The sequence below is a fragment of the Motacilla alba genome, chromosome 1 (genome assembly GCF_015832195.1).
Source record: "Motacilla alba alba isolate MOTALB_02 chromosome 1, Motacilla_alba_V1.0_pri, whole genome shotgun sequence".
NCBI lineage: Eukaryota > Metazoa > Chordata > Aves > Passeriformes > Motacillidae > Motacilla > Motacilla alba.
This window is the reverse complement of record NC_052016.1, coordinates 112,759,611-112,779,113: the sequence shown is the minus strand read 5'-3', so window position 1 is coordinate 112,779,113 and position 19,503 is coordinate 112,759,611. Positions and strand designations below refer to the sequence as shown.

General features: G+C 35.7%; 1 protein-coding gene across 6 annotated transcripts in view; it reads right to left on the bottom strand.

The window, feature by feature from the left end:
* The window catches only part of IL1RAPL1 (interleukin 1 receptor accessory protein like 1), a 687,863-nt gene that overhangs the window by 584,122 nt on the left and 84,238 nt on the right, over nt 1-19,503 (bottom strand). For 5 of the 6 annotated variants that reach the window (XM_038131495.1, XM_038131526.1, XM_038131505.1 and 2 more), the window contains one exon: nt 18,612-18,717. In XM_038131495.1, coding sequence (XP_037987423.1) covers nt 18,612-18,717 — 106 coding nt within the window. Of the gene's footprint in view, nt 1-18,611; nt 18,718-19,503 lie in introns of those variants that run through there. The other variant, XM_038131535.1, reaches the window with a different exon arrangement.

Genomic DNA, 19,503 nt, shown 5'->3' with positions numbered 1-19,503 from the left:
TTCTGGAAGTCAAATTCTGACTTCTGACATTTGATATTTAATTTTATTTTTTTTTAAAGCAGCCCGTAGTTTCACTTTTTTTTTTTTTTTGTTTTGAAGACACTGAAGGAAAGCTGGCTGACACCAAAAGATTAGAAATTGTCTAAATTAGAATTTAGAAATTTAAAACATTAAGTAAACACATGAAAAGTGTACATGAAAAGCTGAACTACCAGCAAAACTCATTTAACATCACTGGTCTATTGTTTGTTGGTTTCTAATATGTACTGATAAATGCCAAAAAACAACAGAGCTCCTACAGGAGAGAGATGAAAATTAAAGGGCTCAGCTGCCCCTGAACAATACTTTCTCACCACTAATACAATGCAACATCTCCCTTCATTCCTTGTTCAGTCTGTCAAAAACTTGGATCAATGAGCTTTCCCTGGCCAGAGAAGTGAAGCTACACAGATAGGAAGAGAAGGTAGGGCAGAAACTGGAAACTTTGAGCTAGTAAAATTAGGCCAGCAGCAAATTGCTACCTCCTTGCCTAGAGCAAGAATGACACCATGACTCAGAAAGGTGTCTGAATTTTGATGGCTTTAGGGCATCTCATGAAATAATGTTAACTGCTGCACTTTCTATGCTTAATAAAGGCAATACAATGTTCGAATCAGTTATTGGGAGAAGCTGTAAAAAAGCTCAGGTTATTTTAAAATATAGAGGGAGCCATATCAATGTAAGTATCTGAGGGTAATTCTACCACAAGTCAGGGGAGTGGACCTCGGCCTCCTGGACACAAAGATTCTATGATCTTTCATTCTTGGGGGAAAAAGACTGGCCCATTGGTAGCCAAAGCCAAGTGCCCACCGGTGACCATAATAGGGTTATTTATCACATGAAGAGATGTGGGGCTGTTCACAAAACTCTTTGCAGCTGCTGCTTAGTGTGCAAACAGCACCACTCTATAACACAGAGAGAAGGAGAAACCTTTTGTTCTATGAAAACCAACAAAACTTCTGAATTTGACACTGGTGTCTTTGGTGGGCTGAAGAAGAACACCTCTCCTGCTCACAGTCCCTAAGGAAAGTTCCCCTTTTTGCCCATCCTTGGAAGCACTCTTCTTGCCCTGTTCTGCCCATTCTGGATGGTAGGGCAGAGTTTGCCTTCAGCGAGTTTGCTGGTGACACAAATCTGTTTTCCAACCAGGTGTCTCCAGCTGCACCAGGGGCTAATGTTTGCTAATGTCCATTTATGTTCTCTCTATCTTTTGGCTATTCCCAACTTGTAAATGCTGAACTTTCAAAGTCTAGGAATCTTCTTTGTGTTGACTGAAGCCCATCAGGCCTCAGACAGCAAAAAGCAAACCCTTGGTTAAAAGAGTCTGTTGAAGAAAACCTTCAATTCCCCCCTACCTTGGTAAAGGTGAACAAACACATGACAAATGTGACTTAAAAATTTAAAAAGTTGTACAATTTCCAACAGAGCCACTGACCACAACGCTCTGGCTGCATCCATCTGGCCCATGGCTCATTTCCCAAACAGCCCACCCTCCAAAGCCACGGCTCTGCAGTGTGGGGCTCGGGCTGGTGTGTGGGATTGTGTCCAAAGTCTCTCAGGGCTCTGGGAACATCGAGCGCTGTGCTATTCACACGCCCTCTGAATGGAGAGAGGCAGAGAAAAGAATAATCAAAACAATTCTTATCTCATTTGCTGCTCCTGTGTTTTTGAACATGTGGAATATGTTGGAAGATTATTTACCTGAAGGGATTGCTTGATTGGATTCTGGTGATGGTGCTTTGATTCACAGACCAATTGGATCCACGTGTGTGTGTCAGGACTGTCGGCTGACAGTCACGAGTTTTCCAGTAGTAGCTAGTTAGAAGTATGATGTAGTATGTATCTCTTTAATATAGTTGTAATGTAAAATAATATAGTTTTAATAAAGCACATTCTCAGCTTGAAGCTGAGAGAAGAAGAAAAGGGAAGCAAGGAGCTGACAGAATCATGGAATGCTTGCAGCTGGAAGGGACCCTGTGCAGGTGTTTCGATCCCATTAGGGAGAGATGCCTCTGCCTGAAAGAAGGTGCAAATGAGAGCACATGACAACATACGGATTTCATTTAACATTTGCTGTCTGCTCTGGGAGCCCACACAGCTTTGGGACCTTGTCACCTGCACTTTCACAGCTCCCTTGGGAGGCAAGGCAGAAACAGCACCCCGGTAACCTCAGTAATTCCCCTCTGTGATCTGTGGCACACACTGCAATAGCCCTGAATTCCAGTTTCAATCAAGGAAAAGATGTTCCTGCCTTTTAAGGCAAAGCTCTAAAAGGGCTGAAACCCAAGGGGAGCAAGATCTTACAATGACATTTCACAACCATCCTTCATCACTTAATGAAATGTTGTTTTAGCACATGAATTGGGGAAAATGATGTGGTGAGGGCCTTTGGCTGGAGCTGCCATGGGTACAGATAGACATCAGGAAAGAAACAGAGCAGACAAAGGAAGGAAGAAGAGGAAAAAAATAGACACAAAGAGCACTAAACTCAGAAGGTGGCACTCTGAAAACCAAAGCAGAACTTGCTGAAAAGGAATGGGACAGAAACAAAGAATTCTGAAACTTTAATTAACTATCTAAATCTAATTTCCTTCCTTGATCACAAAAGTCCTCCTGATAACAACAGCCATCCAGCATGGTTTTCAGAAAGTCCTTAGTTCTGACTGGATGTTACAGGCTGCAGACACAATGAAACATGGAATGGTGTTTTTCCTTATTCTCCTCAGCAGTGGACATGATGAGGAGCCTGGAAGAAAAGGGCAGCTTGCATTCACCCTTCAATGGGACACAGGGCGAGCAAAAAGGTCTCATAATCTCTGCAGCTGTTCCCAAAGTCATGTGAAGCCTGATCCCAGACCCACAAGGGTCACTTTAACGGGTGCCTTAATGCAATGCTCACTTGGTATTGAGGGGCAGCATGGCAATTTTATTCGCTGGCTCTTCTCAGTGGCGCCAAGCAATAGACAAAAGGCAACAGGCAGGAACTGATGCACAGCAAGTTCTGCCTGAATATGAGGAAGAACTTCTTCGCTGTGCACTGACTCTGCAGAGAGGTTAGGGAGTCTCCCTTGCTGGAGATATCCAAGAGCCAGCTGAATGCAATCCTGTGCCATGTGCCCTGGGATGGCCCTGCTTGAGCAGGGAGGTAGACAAGATGGCCAAATGCGGTCCTTTCCAACCTTACCCATTCTATAATTCTATAATTCTTTGACCCCTAAGGACTATAATTGAGTGATTTGCCATTTTGTTTCTTCTGCTGGTGTTAAAGATCAAAGTGATGTACAATTCACCAGAAACTCACTGAGCTTCTATAAGCAGAAAAGATTTACATCTGTTCTGAACATATTCTGAAGACTTTTGAGGAGTTTGATTGTCAAGAGCGGTGATCTCCAAATGCATCTAGAGGAAGTACTTTCTAATCACAGAGACTGTCAATGCGAGAAGCTCAATAACAGCTAAAAAGTGAAGATGGAAACTCACCAAAAAATTGGATTGGTGGGTAGAAAAAAGGGAGGGTAGCGAGAAAGGAGGAAATAATGCATTCGAAAAGGCAAAGAAGACTAGATTGCATTTAGTTAAAAGGTATAAAATTATCTTGGTAGACTAAGGACTGAGAATTTTATATTTTTATTTAATATTTTATTTATATTTTTATAAATACACCGTTCTCATGGAAGATAACATTTTTCTTATAAAATATTTCATGTGGGAATATATTTGCCATGCTTAACTAGATTAAATTCAATATTTAAGTTATATCCTTTACTTGTTCAGTGTAAATATGCTTCCGAGTTCTTCCAACATTTGAAATAAACTAACACAGCTGGCTTTAAATAAGGAGGATTTGACTGTTATATGCAACTGACTGGAAGATTCCAAATTATCGCATTTTGAGATCTCTTCAGACTGATGCTGCACTTTCATTTCCCCAGCTGCAGCTAGTTCATTGCATAGATCTTTCACATACATGAAGCAGATTCATGCCACTGTGTAGGACTTGCAATTCATTGCAAGGTAAATTTAAAGTTCCTCATCCAGACTTTGTTTTAAACAAATTAGCTCTCCCTTCATTTCAGAGCGCTTCACCTCTTTATAATCCCACGTTAGCTGCAGGCAGACAAGACTAAGAGAAAGTCAGTAACTGAACACTGGTAAAAACCAGTTTGAAGTCTCAGTGTTAAACATGAACCACTCTGGTTTAGAATTATATTTGTATTTTATTTTAATTATCTTTTCAGACACAGCTATATAATTCTGTTGGGAGCTGAAGAAAATAGAATGTTACATGAACAAAATTAATTCAGAACTTATGTTTTCTCTTCGTTTGGGTTTTTTTGGTTATTAAATTGTCTCCTCTCTTACTTCTGGCCAGGGCTCTATCTTCCTTTTTTTTTTTTTTTTTTTTTTTTTTTAGTGGAAGCAGTTCAAACCTTCTTTAACACTCGGTGTTCAGTTGCATACGAATCCATTTAATTATCTGTGATTAGCTTCCGACATGACACACTAATCCATTTGGACGCCAACATCAGAAGGAAAAGAAAACAAACAAAGAAATCCCTGCATAATCTCACCACTGTTTGAAGGGTTCATCCTTGAGCATGATAGATACTCAGCAGAGTCCCGAGGAAAGTATTAGATACTGTAATATCCAATTCAGAAAATAAATAAAAAAATGCTCTTTTCAGCTTAAAAGAAAAAAAAAAGTTTAAACTACATACTAAAATGATATTGAAAAGTCAGTTGTGGTCAAGGAGATTCATCTGCAAATGTTTTAGTGCTTACCATGAAAACATTATCTATTGATCCAATCTGAAACAGACGACATCACTAACTATCCTGGAAGTTCTTGAATGCTTAAAATTGTGTGAGTTAGAATTTTTGTGCCTATATCCCAATTAAAAGGAGTAATATGAATTAAAACCATACAAAAAAAAAAGGTTTTGATTTTGTGGTTATTTTGGATAGGGTTTTTTGTTTGTTTTTTTTTTCCTAAGGAGCAAAGTATAACAAGTATTATTGTCCTCTTTCAGAAAGTCACAAGCTAGCTAATGAAAACCGAAGCTTCTTGCTCAATAATTCGTGTCATTCATTGTTTCAGTGTTGTATTCCAGTAGACTCAATACATACCAATTGAACAGTTTTCTGATAGAAGTTGTATTGACAGGGTCAGCTACACTTTCTAGAATTCTTCCCAATCACACAGTTCCTTTCAAAGGTCTTACTCTACCCACTAATATATTAGAGAAATCAGAGCTGCAATTTATTTTAAAAACCCTTCTTTTCATATAACAAATTTTGGAGTTATTGCAATGAATTTAAATAACTTTATATGTAAACAAAATAAAAAATGGATGGGCCTATCAGGTTTCTGTTCACATCAGGAACTTAATCTCCTCTTGCCTTTAAAAGAAGCAGTAAATTGCCTTAAGGAAAAGGAAAAAAACTTAGATTAAAGAAAAGCACACATATGGAAATAAGTCATGTAGAAAGTTGAATTAATTGAATATTAAATTACCTCTTTTTATTCCATTATAAAGCCTTTTCTTAGATTTTTGGAAGGAAATATTTTTTTATTTTGATTAATTAGTTTTCATTATTTTGCTGCAGATAACCAAGCCTGTTATCAACTAGCTGATTTTGTCATTTTTTTCTCCTTTTTTCAGATTTTCTTAGGATATTGGGTCTACCAGACTTGGTTTCTAATTCATGCATTAGGTCATTCTGAGCTATAAGACTATTTTGAGACCTGCAGCAGAAGGCAAGAGACAGTCAATTTCCTAGAGAATTTGTGGAAGTTCTGTCCCTGGAGGTTTTAAAAGACTCACATGGATAAAGTCCTGAGCAATCCAGCCTGATGTCAGAGCTGACCCTGCTTTAAACCTGAGACAGCCAATGATCTCTTCCAACCTGAATTATGCTACAAAAGAAACCTGAAAAAAAAATCAAAACTATTACTTGGCTCAGCCATCTTCAGTTCATGACTAAATCTTTGTGTCAACAAAACCACATAAATATGAAAAACATCTTCAGTTGTGGTCAAAAAAGAAACTTCAATATTATTCTACTAACAACTGTAGCAAAGGAAATCCATAGCAGTTATTGGAATGGTAGATTCCAGGTAATGGAATTTGCCTCCATATTTGCTTATATTTCATATATACAGGCAACTTTATTTATTAATATTTAGATTATGTCATTATGCTACTGCAAGTCAATAGAGACTTATTCAGCAGGTGTTCTAATTTCACCCCAAATTTTAAGAAAATATACAGCATTGTACTACTTATACCAAAACTAACTACAGTAAAAAATCCAAAAGCAATCCACAAGCACAATAAAAGAGCAGGAGAGGTCTTCAAGAAGTGGGGAAAAGGAAAGAAGTTTTCTTTGTCAGAAGTAGATGTAAACAAAAACTAGTCTTATATGTGACTGGTCATTCAAAATTGCTTAAAGCAGTGAAGGACTGTGAACAACACGTTATTCTTCTCTCTAGAGTGTGATGGAACTTGATGCCTGACCTTTTCCCTAACCAAGAGATGAGATTTAAGGCCTTCATATTAAATTTGGCATGGAAATTAGGATCAGGAAAATGGGAGAGAAAATAAAGAGCTATTTCACTGAGCATACTAATTAAATCAACCTAATAAAACATAAACTAAATTAAATTAAATTATTTTTAATAGTTGCAGGTAGAAAAGTAAAGGAACTGAGAGGTTCTCAGAGTATAACAAAGCATCTTTGGTGCAAGTAAATAATTAGAGAATAAGATACTTTTAAATTACATAGAACTATAGAATCATTAAAGTTGGAAAAGACCCCTAAGAACATTGGGTCCAACCTTGGACTAAACATCATCATGTCAAATAAACCTTTACACCAAGTGCCACATCCAGTAGTTTCTTGAACACCTCCAGAGACGGTGATTCTACCACTTCCCAGGGCAGCCCATCCCAATGCTTCACCATCCTTTCAGTGAAGAAATTGCTCCTTATCTCCAGCCTGAACCTTGATGCAGCTTGACCCCCTACATGTCAACACCTCCTTTCAGGTGGCTGTAGAGATCAGTAAGGTCCCCCCAGAGCCCCCTTTTCTCCAGGCCAAACACCCCCAGCTCCCTCAGCTGCTCCTCATCAGACCTGTGCTCCAGACCCTTCCCCAGCTCTGCTGCCCTTCTCTGGACTCACTCCAGCCCCTCAATGCCTTTCCTGTAGTGAGAGGCCCAAAACTGGACACAGGATTTGAGCTGTGGCCTCAGCAGTGCCCAGTACAGGGGACAATCCCTGCCCTGGTCCTGCTGCCACACTATTGCTGGTCCAGGCCAGGTGCCAGCGGCCTCCCTGGTCCCCTGGGCACACCTGGCTCATGTCCAGCTGCTGTTGAGCAGCACCCTGAGATCCTTTTCCCTCAGGCACCTTTCCAGCCACTCTTCCTCGAATGCAGGACCTGGCACTTTGCCTTTTTGAACCTCATCTGACTGCCCTCAGCCCATGAATCCAATCTATCCAGATTCCTCTCCCACACGGCACAGCTTGTCAAAGCAATTCACTTCCAGGAGTTCCTATGGTTTACTAACATTTGCAACTGTTTCTATCAGGAAAAGTAATTCAGGACTTGGGCACAAAATCCTCAACAGCAATGCTGAGCAATGCTACATCCAACATCTACTGCAGAGTTGGAATTAACAGCTGCATTTTAACATTTTAACACAATTGTCTTCAATACCAGACACACACAAAACATGCTGGCTTTGTACATGGATAGGTATCAGCTACTTTGAAATGCAAAGGCCAAAGGTTTCTTACACGTGCATAACTTAGCAGTGATAAACTGAAACACAGTCATGAATGAATAAAGCAGTCCACCTACCTAAATCTGCATAAAATTTCATTTATTTTCAGTTTCCCTGATTTACAGATAGCACAATACTAGTCAGATGATAAGGACAGCTGCTTTTTCATGGAGCCTTATTGTGAAGGAGGGTCATCAGTTTCTCTAGGCATTGTAAAAGTGTAATCACACTAGGATTCAGAAACTTACATCCTGAAAATTGTCCACTATGGTTTTGTTTTTATTTTTGTTTGTTTGTTGTTTTTGTTTGTTTGTTTGTTTTATGCAATTTGGGGGGGCAATGACCTTGCATTTTCATGTACTGTTGAGCAAACTCTTAGTGAATAAATTTTAAGGTTGTTAAATAACACCATGTCCAAAGTGTTTATTGTTGCAACATCTCATTATTTCATTGCAAAGACTTACAATAATTTAACTATGAATTACAAGAAAAAAAAAGTTTAGATAGCAGTAACTGGTTATTTCAAGTGAACCAATAACATGTATTAATTTATTAATATGTTTGCCATAAATCTGTTTACTTTGAAAATTTGACAAAAATAAGAAGTGTTTTCCTTAATCTCAAATCTTACATATTACTTTTAAGTGGGTTATATCATATATATTTCAAATGTATAGATAAAATATATTATCATTTAAAAAAAATAAGCCATCCTATTTTACCATTCCTAATCACCAGAAGTGATTTGTTCCTTCTCTCCTTGACATGACAGCTACTTCTCACAATAAAAATGTATTTTCTGATAAACAAGGTTTGCCATGGGGATTTTTTTTCAGATTTTCTCTAATCTTATGCTTCCTGCTTCATCCATTAATAGTCCCATTTTGCTAAAAATTCACAGAAAGTACTACACAAAAAAAAAAAAAAAATGAAAGTGTGCAGATTTGTAAATTTATACCAGCTAGCATTTCTGCTGAATAATTGTTTCAAAAAATGTTTATTACTGAACTAGAATTCCTTGTTTCTGACTCATTGAATTTCCTAGAAAAGTACAAAGTTTAAAATATTATCTTTTTTCTCAAATAGCAAAAATATACATTGCATTTAAAACAGTGCCAATGGCAAAAGTAAACATATGATACAAAAAGGTATTTTTTTTTCAGATTGTGTGAAGTGCCTGGCACAGTCTCCAGAAGGAAAACAATGAACTGACTGGCCTCCATGCTGGCCTGCCCCTCGTGAACCCATGAGCTATGCATTAGTCACTTCTAGAAAAGGCAGCTTGACTCTTTCTCATACTTGGCTTAGATTGTTTGATTAAAAAGAGCTCAGAGGTTAACACTGTTGTTCCATGTTTTCCCTCCTTGGCTGTGCTGCTCCCCAGCAATCACGTGTGTGAGAGCTTAACAGCTTCTCTAGAGGCTCCAGGAGCTGAGCCTTCCCTCACAGCACAGATATCTCTACATACATGTACAGGGATTTTGCATTATTCTTCCCTCTCTCTCTGTTTTGGCCTCAGAGTTCACTCTGGGTTACACCACCAATGGCATTCAGCAGAAATTTTGGAATTTAAGACAAGTCTGCCTTGTACTTTTTAAAAAATAGTATTAACAACAGCTTTACTGCTGGCTGCTCTCTTTTGGTCTGACCAAGCCGTGTATGTTGCTGTTATTTTCAAGAGAGTAAAAACTACTCCTTTTCGTCAAGGATGAAAAAGAGTTATTTGTGGAAGTGGGCTAATCCACTAAATGAATTTTCAGATCACTTCAGCACAACTGTCTGCTTTGCATCTGTACAACCAACAGTTTCCTGAAATGACTTATGCTTTCAGAGCAAGGTGATGAAATCACAGGAGCACTCATCTCTCAACTAACAAAACTGTCTTGTAATTTACCATTACTGCAGTCTGATAATTCTCCTCATAATTGAAAAACAAATGCTTTGGGGAAAAAAAAAAGAAATTAAAAATACAAGTCTTACAAGACCTTGGGCATCCTGCTTTGGAAGTAAAGACCATAACAGCTGAAACAAGTCTGAGCAAGAACGTCTGAAGAATTCAGAATTGTAATCTAAAAGACAACTTCTTCTTTTCATGCTAAGTTGGGTCCCATACACCTGTGTATATAGCACTTACAGCACTTTCTCCCTCCAGCCTTCAGGAAAAGCAAGTCAGGAAATATTTTAATAGGACAGATTTCATCAGTTTTAATTTCCTTTAAGTACAACAACAAATTATATTCTAATGGACAGAATTTATTTTCATGGCTATAATTTTTGTATTTTAATAATTTTCACTATTGAGTACATTTAAATAAAAAAGAGAAACATATCAGATGGCCATTACTTGTCCTTGAGGGGCTTTTGCCTTCTTATTTTCCACAGTCATTATTCTACATTTAATTGACAAGACAATATTCCAATAATAAAATTTTCTACAACAGTGATTTCTGATCAAAGGTCACTTGCTCTTTTAAATCTTTCAGGCTGTTTACCAACAGATGCCAATCAGTAAAACAATCCCTAATGGCTCCCCAGGGAATACAGGGACTGGAAGAAAAGAGTCATCCTAAGCAGCTACTAAAACTCAATGACTGAACTATGTAAGAATATCTATTACTGTCCTTTTGGCTTCCAATTTTGTTTTGTTTCCTTTCCTATCATTAGTCATTTTTTAATATATATTGCACTCTCTAAAACCCTTTGCCAAAACACAGACAGTCCTTTCACATACTGTGGTATTATTCACAATCTCCCAGGACTCTGAAAAGTATCAGGATGGATCCTAGAAACTACAAAAGGTCATATAACTATTTTTAAAATGCCAGCCATCCTGTTTATAAATGCTCACAGGACAAGTAACAGTTACTGCTTTCATAGTGTCTCCAAAATAAGTAACGTGTCACAAAGGATTTATGCTTCAGATGACATCATTCCTTACTGCCCAAATCCTCCAGTGGAACAGAATTATCTTGCTTTATTTCTTTCTTTTTTTTTTCTTTACAGTATAGTCTCCCTGCCACCCTCCTATTTCCAGTTCATCTGACATATTGAATAATATCCTTCACTTATAAAAGCAGAGTAGAGACCATTGCAGCCAAAACATCCCCTTGCCCAAGCATAGGTAACTAGCAAAACTTGTTTGGTTTCTTTCTAGCAACATTATTCAGCATTTTTCAAATGAAAACTGTACATTGAAAATTACTTCATAGTAGTGCAACACATACAATATTCTGTAGCTAAATAAATATGCACTATTGTAAAAGATTATTCTTTTTAAAAAATCTAATGCTTCCCATATACTGTTGGCATAAACAAGCAAACAGAAAAAAAACCAAACCCCAGTTTCAACACCATATTCTAAAGGAACCCGTCTAACTTCCTGAATATGCAGAAATTTACTAAGTAATTTGATTCTTCACTCCTGCTTTCTTCCACTATCTCTTGATTAACAAACATCAATTCATGCCTTTTCACCTACCAATAATCAAATGGAGGTTTACCTTCATAAACAAAGAAAGAAGTTGAGGTTCATACCAAAATTGGTGTAAGTGGCTTTGTCAGAATTGCTGCAGGATGGGGATATGCATACTTTTGATGTCTAAATAAGGTGCTCAAGGACATTAATTGCTCTTCTGACATCCTGGTGCCGTATAGTAATAGCAAGATGCAGAAATTTTCTGTGGGTTATATTAATTACGGGAGGCCTCACAATTCCCTCCAGAATTAGACAGATAGCAGAAGTTCAGAACAGAGTGTAAGTGTTGAAGAAGGAGGCAGAGCATTTACACAGTCTTTGCATCTCTAGATCATCTAGGCTTCCCTCCCAGCAGGCACAAGAAATCATTCATCTCAGCTGACCCCATTACTGTATTGCTTTTGAAGGTTTTTATCATTAAAAGAAATGTGCAAGTACAAAAGCAAGAAACTCCCTCCTCCACTGACATACAACCATATCTTGCAGAGTAATTAGAAAAACTCCAAGAACGTGGATACACTCAGTTAATTAATTATTCAACTATGAAGAGGAAGTTGTAACATTAAAAATTAAACAGTGATTTCTGCTACACATTTAAATGGAGAGGAATAACCATCTTTAAATAAAAATGAACAGGTTCAAAAAGAAAATGAAAACATATTTTATTCTTAGGATGAAAACCTGAAGAATGTTAGTGTTAATAAAATCAATATGGAATCAATTAATAGGTCACGATATAAGAAAGTTGCCTAAGAATGAAACAAGGATTTCTGTTCATCTCTATTGTGTTTTTAACTGTAAAGATTCACTCTCATCTTTTTGTCCCTCCTCCCTCAAAAAGAAAAATATTTCATAGAGTTTTCCCCATTCAGCCCCACAGCTACAACCATAAACTAGGTTGCATATTTATATGCCAATTCAAAATGAGTTTTTTGAAACAATCCTCATAAAGAAGCAAGGTTCACTTTTTAATCAGGTCATGATGCAAAAATACTTCCATTCCCCAGTGCAATAAGAAAGGTACACACATATTTGCTTAGGACTGATATTCACTACATTTTTTTCTTCCTGTCCCCAAACAGAGAGATAGAAAAATGTTTTCATAGTAATAACAGTAGTCTTGATTGTTCCAGTTTAAAAGCCATTGCTCGTGGAAGGTAATCTTGTACATCAAATAGACATAGACTCTAAATATTATTCCAGTTTCTACATAACCACACAACAAGCCACAAGTCTCATCAATTAATAATGGGAAATTAACATTCTGTAATGGAGTGAAAACAACAGCTAGGAGCCATTAATATCAATAGACACAAACTCTTCTGCTTTACAAGAAGCATTATTTATATACATATTGCTTTGCTCCAAGCTCACAGTACCTGGAATACAGCTTATGTGAGTGTTCTGCTCATAAATTGCATAAGAAAGAGAACAACAGGTATATTAATTTATTATTGAACCTTCTTATTACTATTCAGTGCATACCAGATCCAATATGACATCCATCAACTAATTACTTTTTGACAAGAAGCCAAAACAAAAATTCTTAGGCAACCAAAACACAAGCAGAATTAAAACCAGAATGGAATTACTGAAAGGGAGATACTAAGAATAGGACTATTTATGTAGTACTGCATAATTAGGACACCAAATCTCACCTGGAAGGGTTACAAAAAATAAATTAAAAATACAAATACTCAAATACTGGGATACCAGATCTCTGCTAAGGCTCAGCACTTAATTATGTGCAATTTCTCAAAGTGTCTTTATAAACTGACTATATATATATATATATGTTCTATAAAAGAGTGACAGTTCAATTATTAAGTACAGATGAGTAAAGTCAATTCAAAAACTCTTCCTAGATGCAAAGTGTTCTCATACTGTCTTGACTTACTTATATTCCTTACTTTTTTTAAACTACATTGTTGAGTTTTCATCATGACATTCCTCATTAGGTGTAAAACCTTGGCTTTGTTGCTGTTAAGGATGATATTGCACAGATATGTTCCTTTTCCAGTTAAAAAAAAAAAAAGTCAGAAAACAGCAACTGTATTTTTATTCAGAGATATTATTTTATACAACTGTTATAATTATCTAAAATATACTTATTATTTCATGAGCAATAAATCCTAAAAAATCATGGATGGCAATAATTTTGAAAAATATAACCTCATGTTTCTTAAAGCATAACTACTTCAAATTTTATTATATTTTTCCAGTCTGTCCCTCAGAGTTCCACTACGTTTAGAAAAAAGGAAAAAATCTGGAATAATCTTTACCTCATTATAATTAATATTTTGCTTGTACAAAAATAAAATTCCAAAATAGCATCTCAGTGTCAAAGTCTTTACTACCTTATTTTCATAATTTTGATCTTTCACTCAAGCACGACAAGAACCACCCAAACTGAGTAATAATAGCTAAGGCAAAAAATACTAGACGTTAAAAAGAGAAGCAATCTACTGCTACACAACAAAATACATATCTAGACTTTATTCTCATCATAATGATGTGAAGGATCGCATGCATATCCCAAAAACCCATCACTGGAAAGATTTTCCTTCCAGTTAAATCATTCCATCGTAGAATAAATTTGATCTAGAAAAGAAAATTTCTATTCACAATAGCAGAATTGAACACAGAATATTAATTAACCCATAATGCAGATTAATCTGTAGAAAAGCAGAAAACTGGAGGCAGTGATAGCAACTCTCACCTCTTTGATACAAGGCAGCCAGATAGTTATCAGGCAATCTGAGCGTGAAAAAAGCAAATACAATAATACTGTCTGAATAAACTGATCAGCTCATAATTGTTTTATGTAATGAGGTCTCTTTTCATACTTTTTTTCCACATTTTCCCTTTTACCACATTTGTGGGTTTAAAAAAAAAAATTCCCAAACCTTTCTTTCTTTTGTCTACTCAGCATCCTTGGAAAAAACCACCAGATGGCAATGCAGTGTTCAAGTATTTCATTTAACATATGTCTTATAGGGAAAAAAGTCTATATGCATCAGCATGAGGCTCTCTTTCCTAACCTACTTCCTCTTTGATGAATATTAAATAATTCATAAGCCAAAACTCTGTTCAGCACAAGTATGTGATCAAATACCATTCAACCTGTAAAGAAGAGACTTTTAGAAATCTAAGTTCTATGAATGTAAAACCACATGACTAAAAAAAAAACAAAAAAAAAACAATTTAATTCAAACTATGAAACTGGATAATTTCAGGAAAAGTCACTGAAAGGAAAACATTTAGAAGTGCATTACCATAAAGTTCTCAAAATACTATCAAGGACTGAACTGAACTGCACAAAAAGTAAATCTACACACATTTTAGGCACAGCACAAATTTATATGTAGTTTGGTTTCATGCTAAGAAACAGGCATTATCTTCTACATTTTTGAAGTTTAATTCAATTCTTGTGAAACTCAATTCCTGTAAAACTATGTGCTGAATGAATCAAAATATGTAGGCTTTAAGTATTTATTCTTCCTTTGCATCAAACAGATCACTGTGATCAGACAGGAACTGTTTCATGAAGGAAGATGCTTTAAGGTATTTAAAGGAGCTGAGAACTAGTGGAAGAGTCAGCTTCCCATTTAGCAAATCTTATCTGAGATCCATTATTTCACAAAAGGAAGTTCCTCTTTGCAGTTACTGTTGCTGGCTCTGAAACCTCTACGGTTCAGGGAGACTTCACTGAATACCTGAAACACCCAGCTAATAACCATGATGTCCTCTGTGAAGTTAGTGGGTGGAACAGGGAAGCTTACAGCCAAGAATCCTTTCTTTCTTTCTTGAGAGGGCATTACAACCTGTAGGTGTTGTATGGTCAACTCTACCTGACAGGAAAAGTTAAGGTGTGCTTTTAAGTCTTTTGCATACACGGATTAGGAAGAAGTTTCTTGTATCATCTGTATTTAGTAATGAAATTTTTACTACATCTATCCATTCTTATGTTACAAGTACAGTCATCACATGCTCTTAATGTAAAAGAAATCCAACATATATTAAAGAGTAACTTGAAACTGTTCAGAGCTTATTTAAAACATTAACTGGGAAAAAAAGTCTCTTCTGTCAGATAGAGACAATCATACAAGATGAAGTGTTAAACAGTTGAACAGTTAAACAGTGTTAAGTTGAAAAGCTGTGACCAAACTAATTTAAAGTATGTTTTCTGTATATTGTAATAAATATTTGATTAACACTATTCCCTTTATTCCCTATGTTATTATATTTATTAGATTCATAGCACACAGAGGTAGAAAGATTCAAAGACTACCTTGAAGTAATTTAAGTGCTTTGTATAAGGACAGCTCTCATGATCAGAGATCAAATCCAATGCAGCACAACCTGAGATTTCTTCTGTTGTAAAGTCTTTTTAACCCTCTTCTCAAACAAACAAAACCAAGAATACTATATTGATTCCAATTGTTTCCATATATAGCTATTAGCTATTATATATATTTCCATATATATAGCTAATTACTTGATATAACTTCAGTCCTGAAAGCCAATAGATGGCCAGAATTGCTATGGATTTTTAGAAAACGACTTTCTGAAGTTCTTGAAAAATCAGGGAACTTGTTGGAAATGTATCTCCACCAGACTGACAAACTCATTATTTTATTAATCACTATTTTTTTTAGCAGAACTGATAAATAAACATAGAAAACAGGTCAATTACTCTGACCATACTGACATATTTTCAAGGACAAATCTCTTTTTTTTATATTAAATACTGAAAATTTAAAATAAATGTAAAATAAATTCTATTATATATTTAATAAATATATTAAATATCTACTATAATTGAAAATACATGCATTGAATAAATAAATAAATAAATAAATAAATAAATAAATAAATAGCACAAGTTCTGTGTTTTTAGGTTTGGTGATCAGAAACAGGCTTAACAAAAGTGAATTAGAAGGAATAAATCCCAGTTAGAACAACCATTTAGCATACTGATGTAAACTTCTTTAACTTACATTCTTGTAATTTATAATAGAGAAGGAAGTAAAGAAAAGCAATATATCTCAAAAAGGTGGATACTGCAACTCTGTATTTATAACAACTCATAAGTACAAAATATTACTTTTTAATTTTTTTCCTTGCTTTCATGGTGACATTTCAAGGAAGAAAAGCACTCACAATTGGAACTGACTGAAGAGATTTAAACCATGCCCTCACCACCCGCTGCCTCTGGCTAACATGTTCACATAAAACTCAAGTTCTACTTTCCAAGTCAATATTTTTTCCTACTCACAATCATGAGTTGCACTAATATTAGGAAACCATTTATATTTTCACAGTACATGTAAGTCGCTCTTATTTTGTTAAAACTCCTGTTAAATAAGGTTTGCTTTGTAGAAACCCTTCAGGATTGCAAAAATAGCCCTCCTGAGCACCCAAGGGATGTTAAAAAACTAAACCAAGCCAAACCAAATCAAACCAAACACCAACAAAAGCAAACCAAGAACCATCACACACTACTACATTCCACCTAGCACTGAAGAAATTCTCAAAACTTAAATCCCAAAGCAGCATGGCCAAAGGCAGAAGGATCTGAGATTTCAGTAAATCAGAGATTTTTTCCTTTGCACACACAGTATGACAAACTGCCCCCTTGGTGATACATCTAATTGAAGCTTTACACAGGAGAAGCATGCAACAACCTCAAGATCCCATGCTACAGTGAGATATGATACAAAGATTTCCATTATTGTCTTTCCTTTTTATTACAGCATCAGGATGAGAACAAATAGTATATATCTTGAAAAATTTAGTATGCTTTTTCTTTTGCTGGACAGCAATTATATTACTTTCCCAAAAATAAATTTCATTGCATATTTACCATTTTTTCTTGCATTGGTTAATCACATGAAGAGGATACAGGCAAAAAGTTAAGAAATAAAATGCAAAGACAACCCAAGTTACCATTGTCACTTTCAAGTAACAGGTGATAGCTGGACTGTTTTTTAGTTCCTTAAAAATGGATGTCTTTGTAAAATTTACGTTAAGATCAATAATGTTTTTACTATATTTGAATTAAGGGGCCTTGACTTCAAGTTTAAAAGTATTAAATCTTAATCAAACAGGACAATCTTAGCCAGACATATTCAAAGGATATCTACATTATCTATCAAGGCTACAGCAGCTCATAAACACTTCAACCTATTGCTAGATCCTTTGCTCTTCACACAGTCTGTGTATTTCAGTCTTCTTGAGCTTAAATAACCCCAAATATACTTTATTCTCAAATTTTCATTAAGAAATACCTTACTTTGTAGTAGTACTCTGTGTTTGCCTTGCCCACATCAAAATTTCCAGCTACTAAAATATTGGAGACATAATCTATTTCATTCTGCTGTTACAAATAAAATCCATTGGACAGGTAAGGTATAATTTAAATGTTGCCAAAAATGTATAAAGAGCTGTGTTCTCTCCTAGCACCAGTTTACAACTACTACCAACCAGAAGACAAAAATAAATCAGAGACAGCCTTCTGGACAAGCACAACAAAAGCTACCTAAAACACTCCAATGCCAAAAGGAAACTTACAACTAACAACAAAACAAATTAACTAATTCAGTCAACGTGGGATTAAAACTTTTATTAATCCACCAACAAGGAATTAAGGCTTTCATTAAGGATTTTGTTTTCTTTAGTGCAGTATAGCAAGATAGGTTGCAGAAGTAGAATTTTATTTTTTTCATTACCCAGTGAAAAGCCAAAGAGAGTAAAATTAGAATTTCAGGGTGAAAGAGAAAAAAAATGAATCCAAAACAATCCAACTGTCTGAATACCAACTATTTTTCTTTGCTGAATTAAACTCTTCAACCATGTATTAGGTATCCCTTTCAAAAACTCATTTTGCTGTGCACTTGTCATGGTTATTAAATTTAATGTGTTTGATCTATTTGTTGTTGCTTAAACCCAAACTCTATGATCTTAATTTTCCAAAGTCTATAGTAAAAAAAGATAAATCCATTAAGCCAACAACACTGACTGCAGTGTAGTCTTATAAGTAAGTTAAAAAGTTCTGGGAATAATTTTCCTTCAGCAGGTGAAATGTTATATTCATTTCACATTACACATCTGATTTTTTTTTTTCTTTAAGTCCACATAAAACAATAGTCAAAAATACATAGAAGCTGCCAACTCTTCTTGCTGCAGAATTTGAAATCCTCTTGACTGTATTCCGAACCACCATAACAACATCCTGGTGTATGCTTGCAAACACCAAGCACTGCTTTCCAAGCCACATTATAACCACTGAGATAAATATTTACTTACCTGATCCCCTTTTGGTTACAACCTTCAAGCTCTGAGTCAGAGTAGCATACAAGAGAATCAAGTTGGGAATAGGAGCTTTCATCTTCTGTCTTTCCGTGGCTGCTTCCTGGAGTACCAAAAAAAAAAAAAAGAAAAAATAGAAAGAAACACTGGTTTTACACTGGTGCTGAAACAACCTTGAAGTAAATAATCATAATACTGACATTTTGGAAAAGCTAAATACAGTTTTTATGAGCAATTTAAAGGACTAAAAGTGTTTTACTCTTTCTTTTAAAAAGTGTGCAAACCAAAATCATTATAAAACAAACACAGGCACACACTACCTTTAACCTTAGAACTTAAGCTACAACTTTGTCTACATATTGAAAATTCATGGGATCCCTGCTAAAACTTTATAACAGATCTCCTGAAACACCTTTTTATTTCTTTTTATCATACAACCCTTTTCACCCGCAAATATGAAAAAGAAAATAATACCCTTCTTCATTAGTTTTGCTCTCATTTATTAATACCATAAATTGAGCAGAAGATTCACAATAAAATGAACATTTGATTTAAAAAAAATCTGATCATCTTGGGATCAGAGAAAGTGGAGAAATAAGAGAACATCAAAGTAACCAGCATAGCCACTTGCAACTTCCTTTGAGGTGAGCAAGTCCCCGTGCAAGTTCAAACTAACACATTCACTGCACTAAATCAGAAGTGAATGTGAACTACAGTGGAGATAAGCAGAGCACAGACTGTGCTTTAGCCTTCACCTCCAACACGTGAATAAAAGATTTGCATTTCTATTTGTTTACTCTGGGTATTAAGTGGTATGAACTGCTGGTGAAAGCAGGGACTAAACATTTTGTTAATTCCTCATATAAGTAAGAGGAATTAATGTCATCTG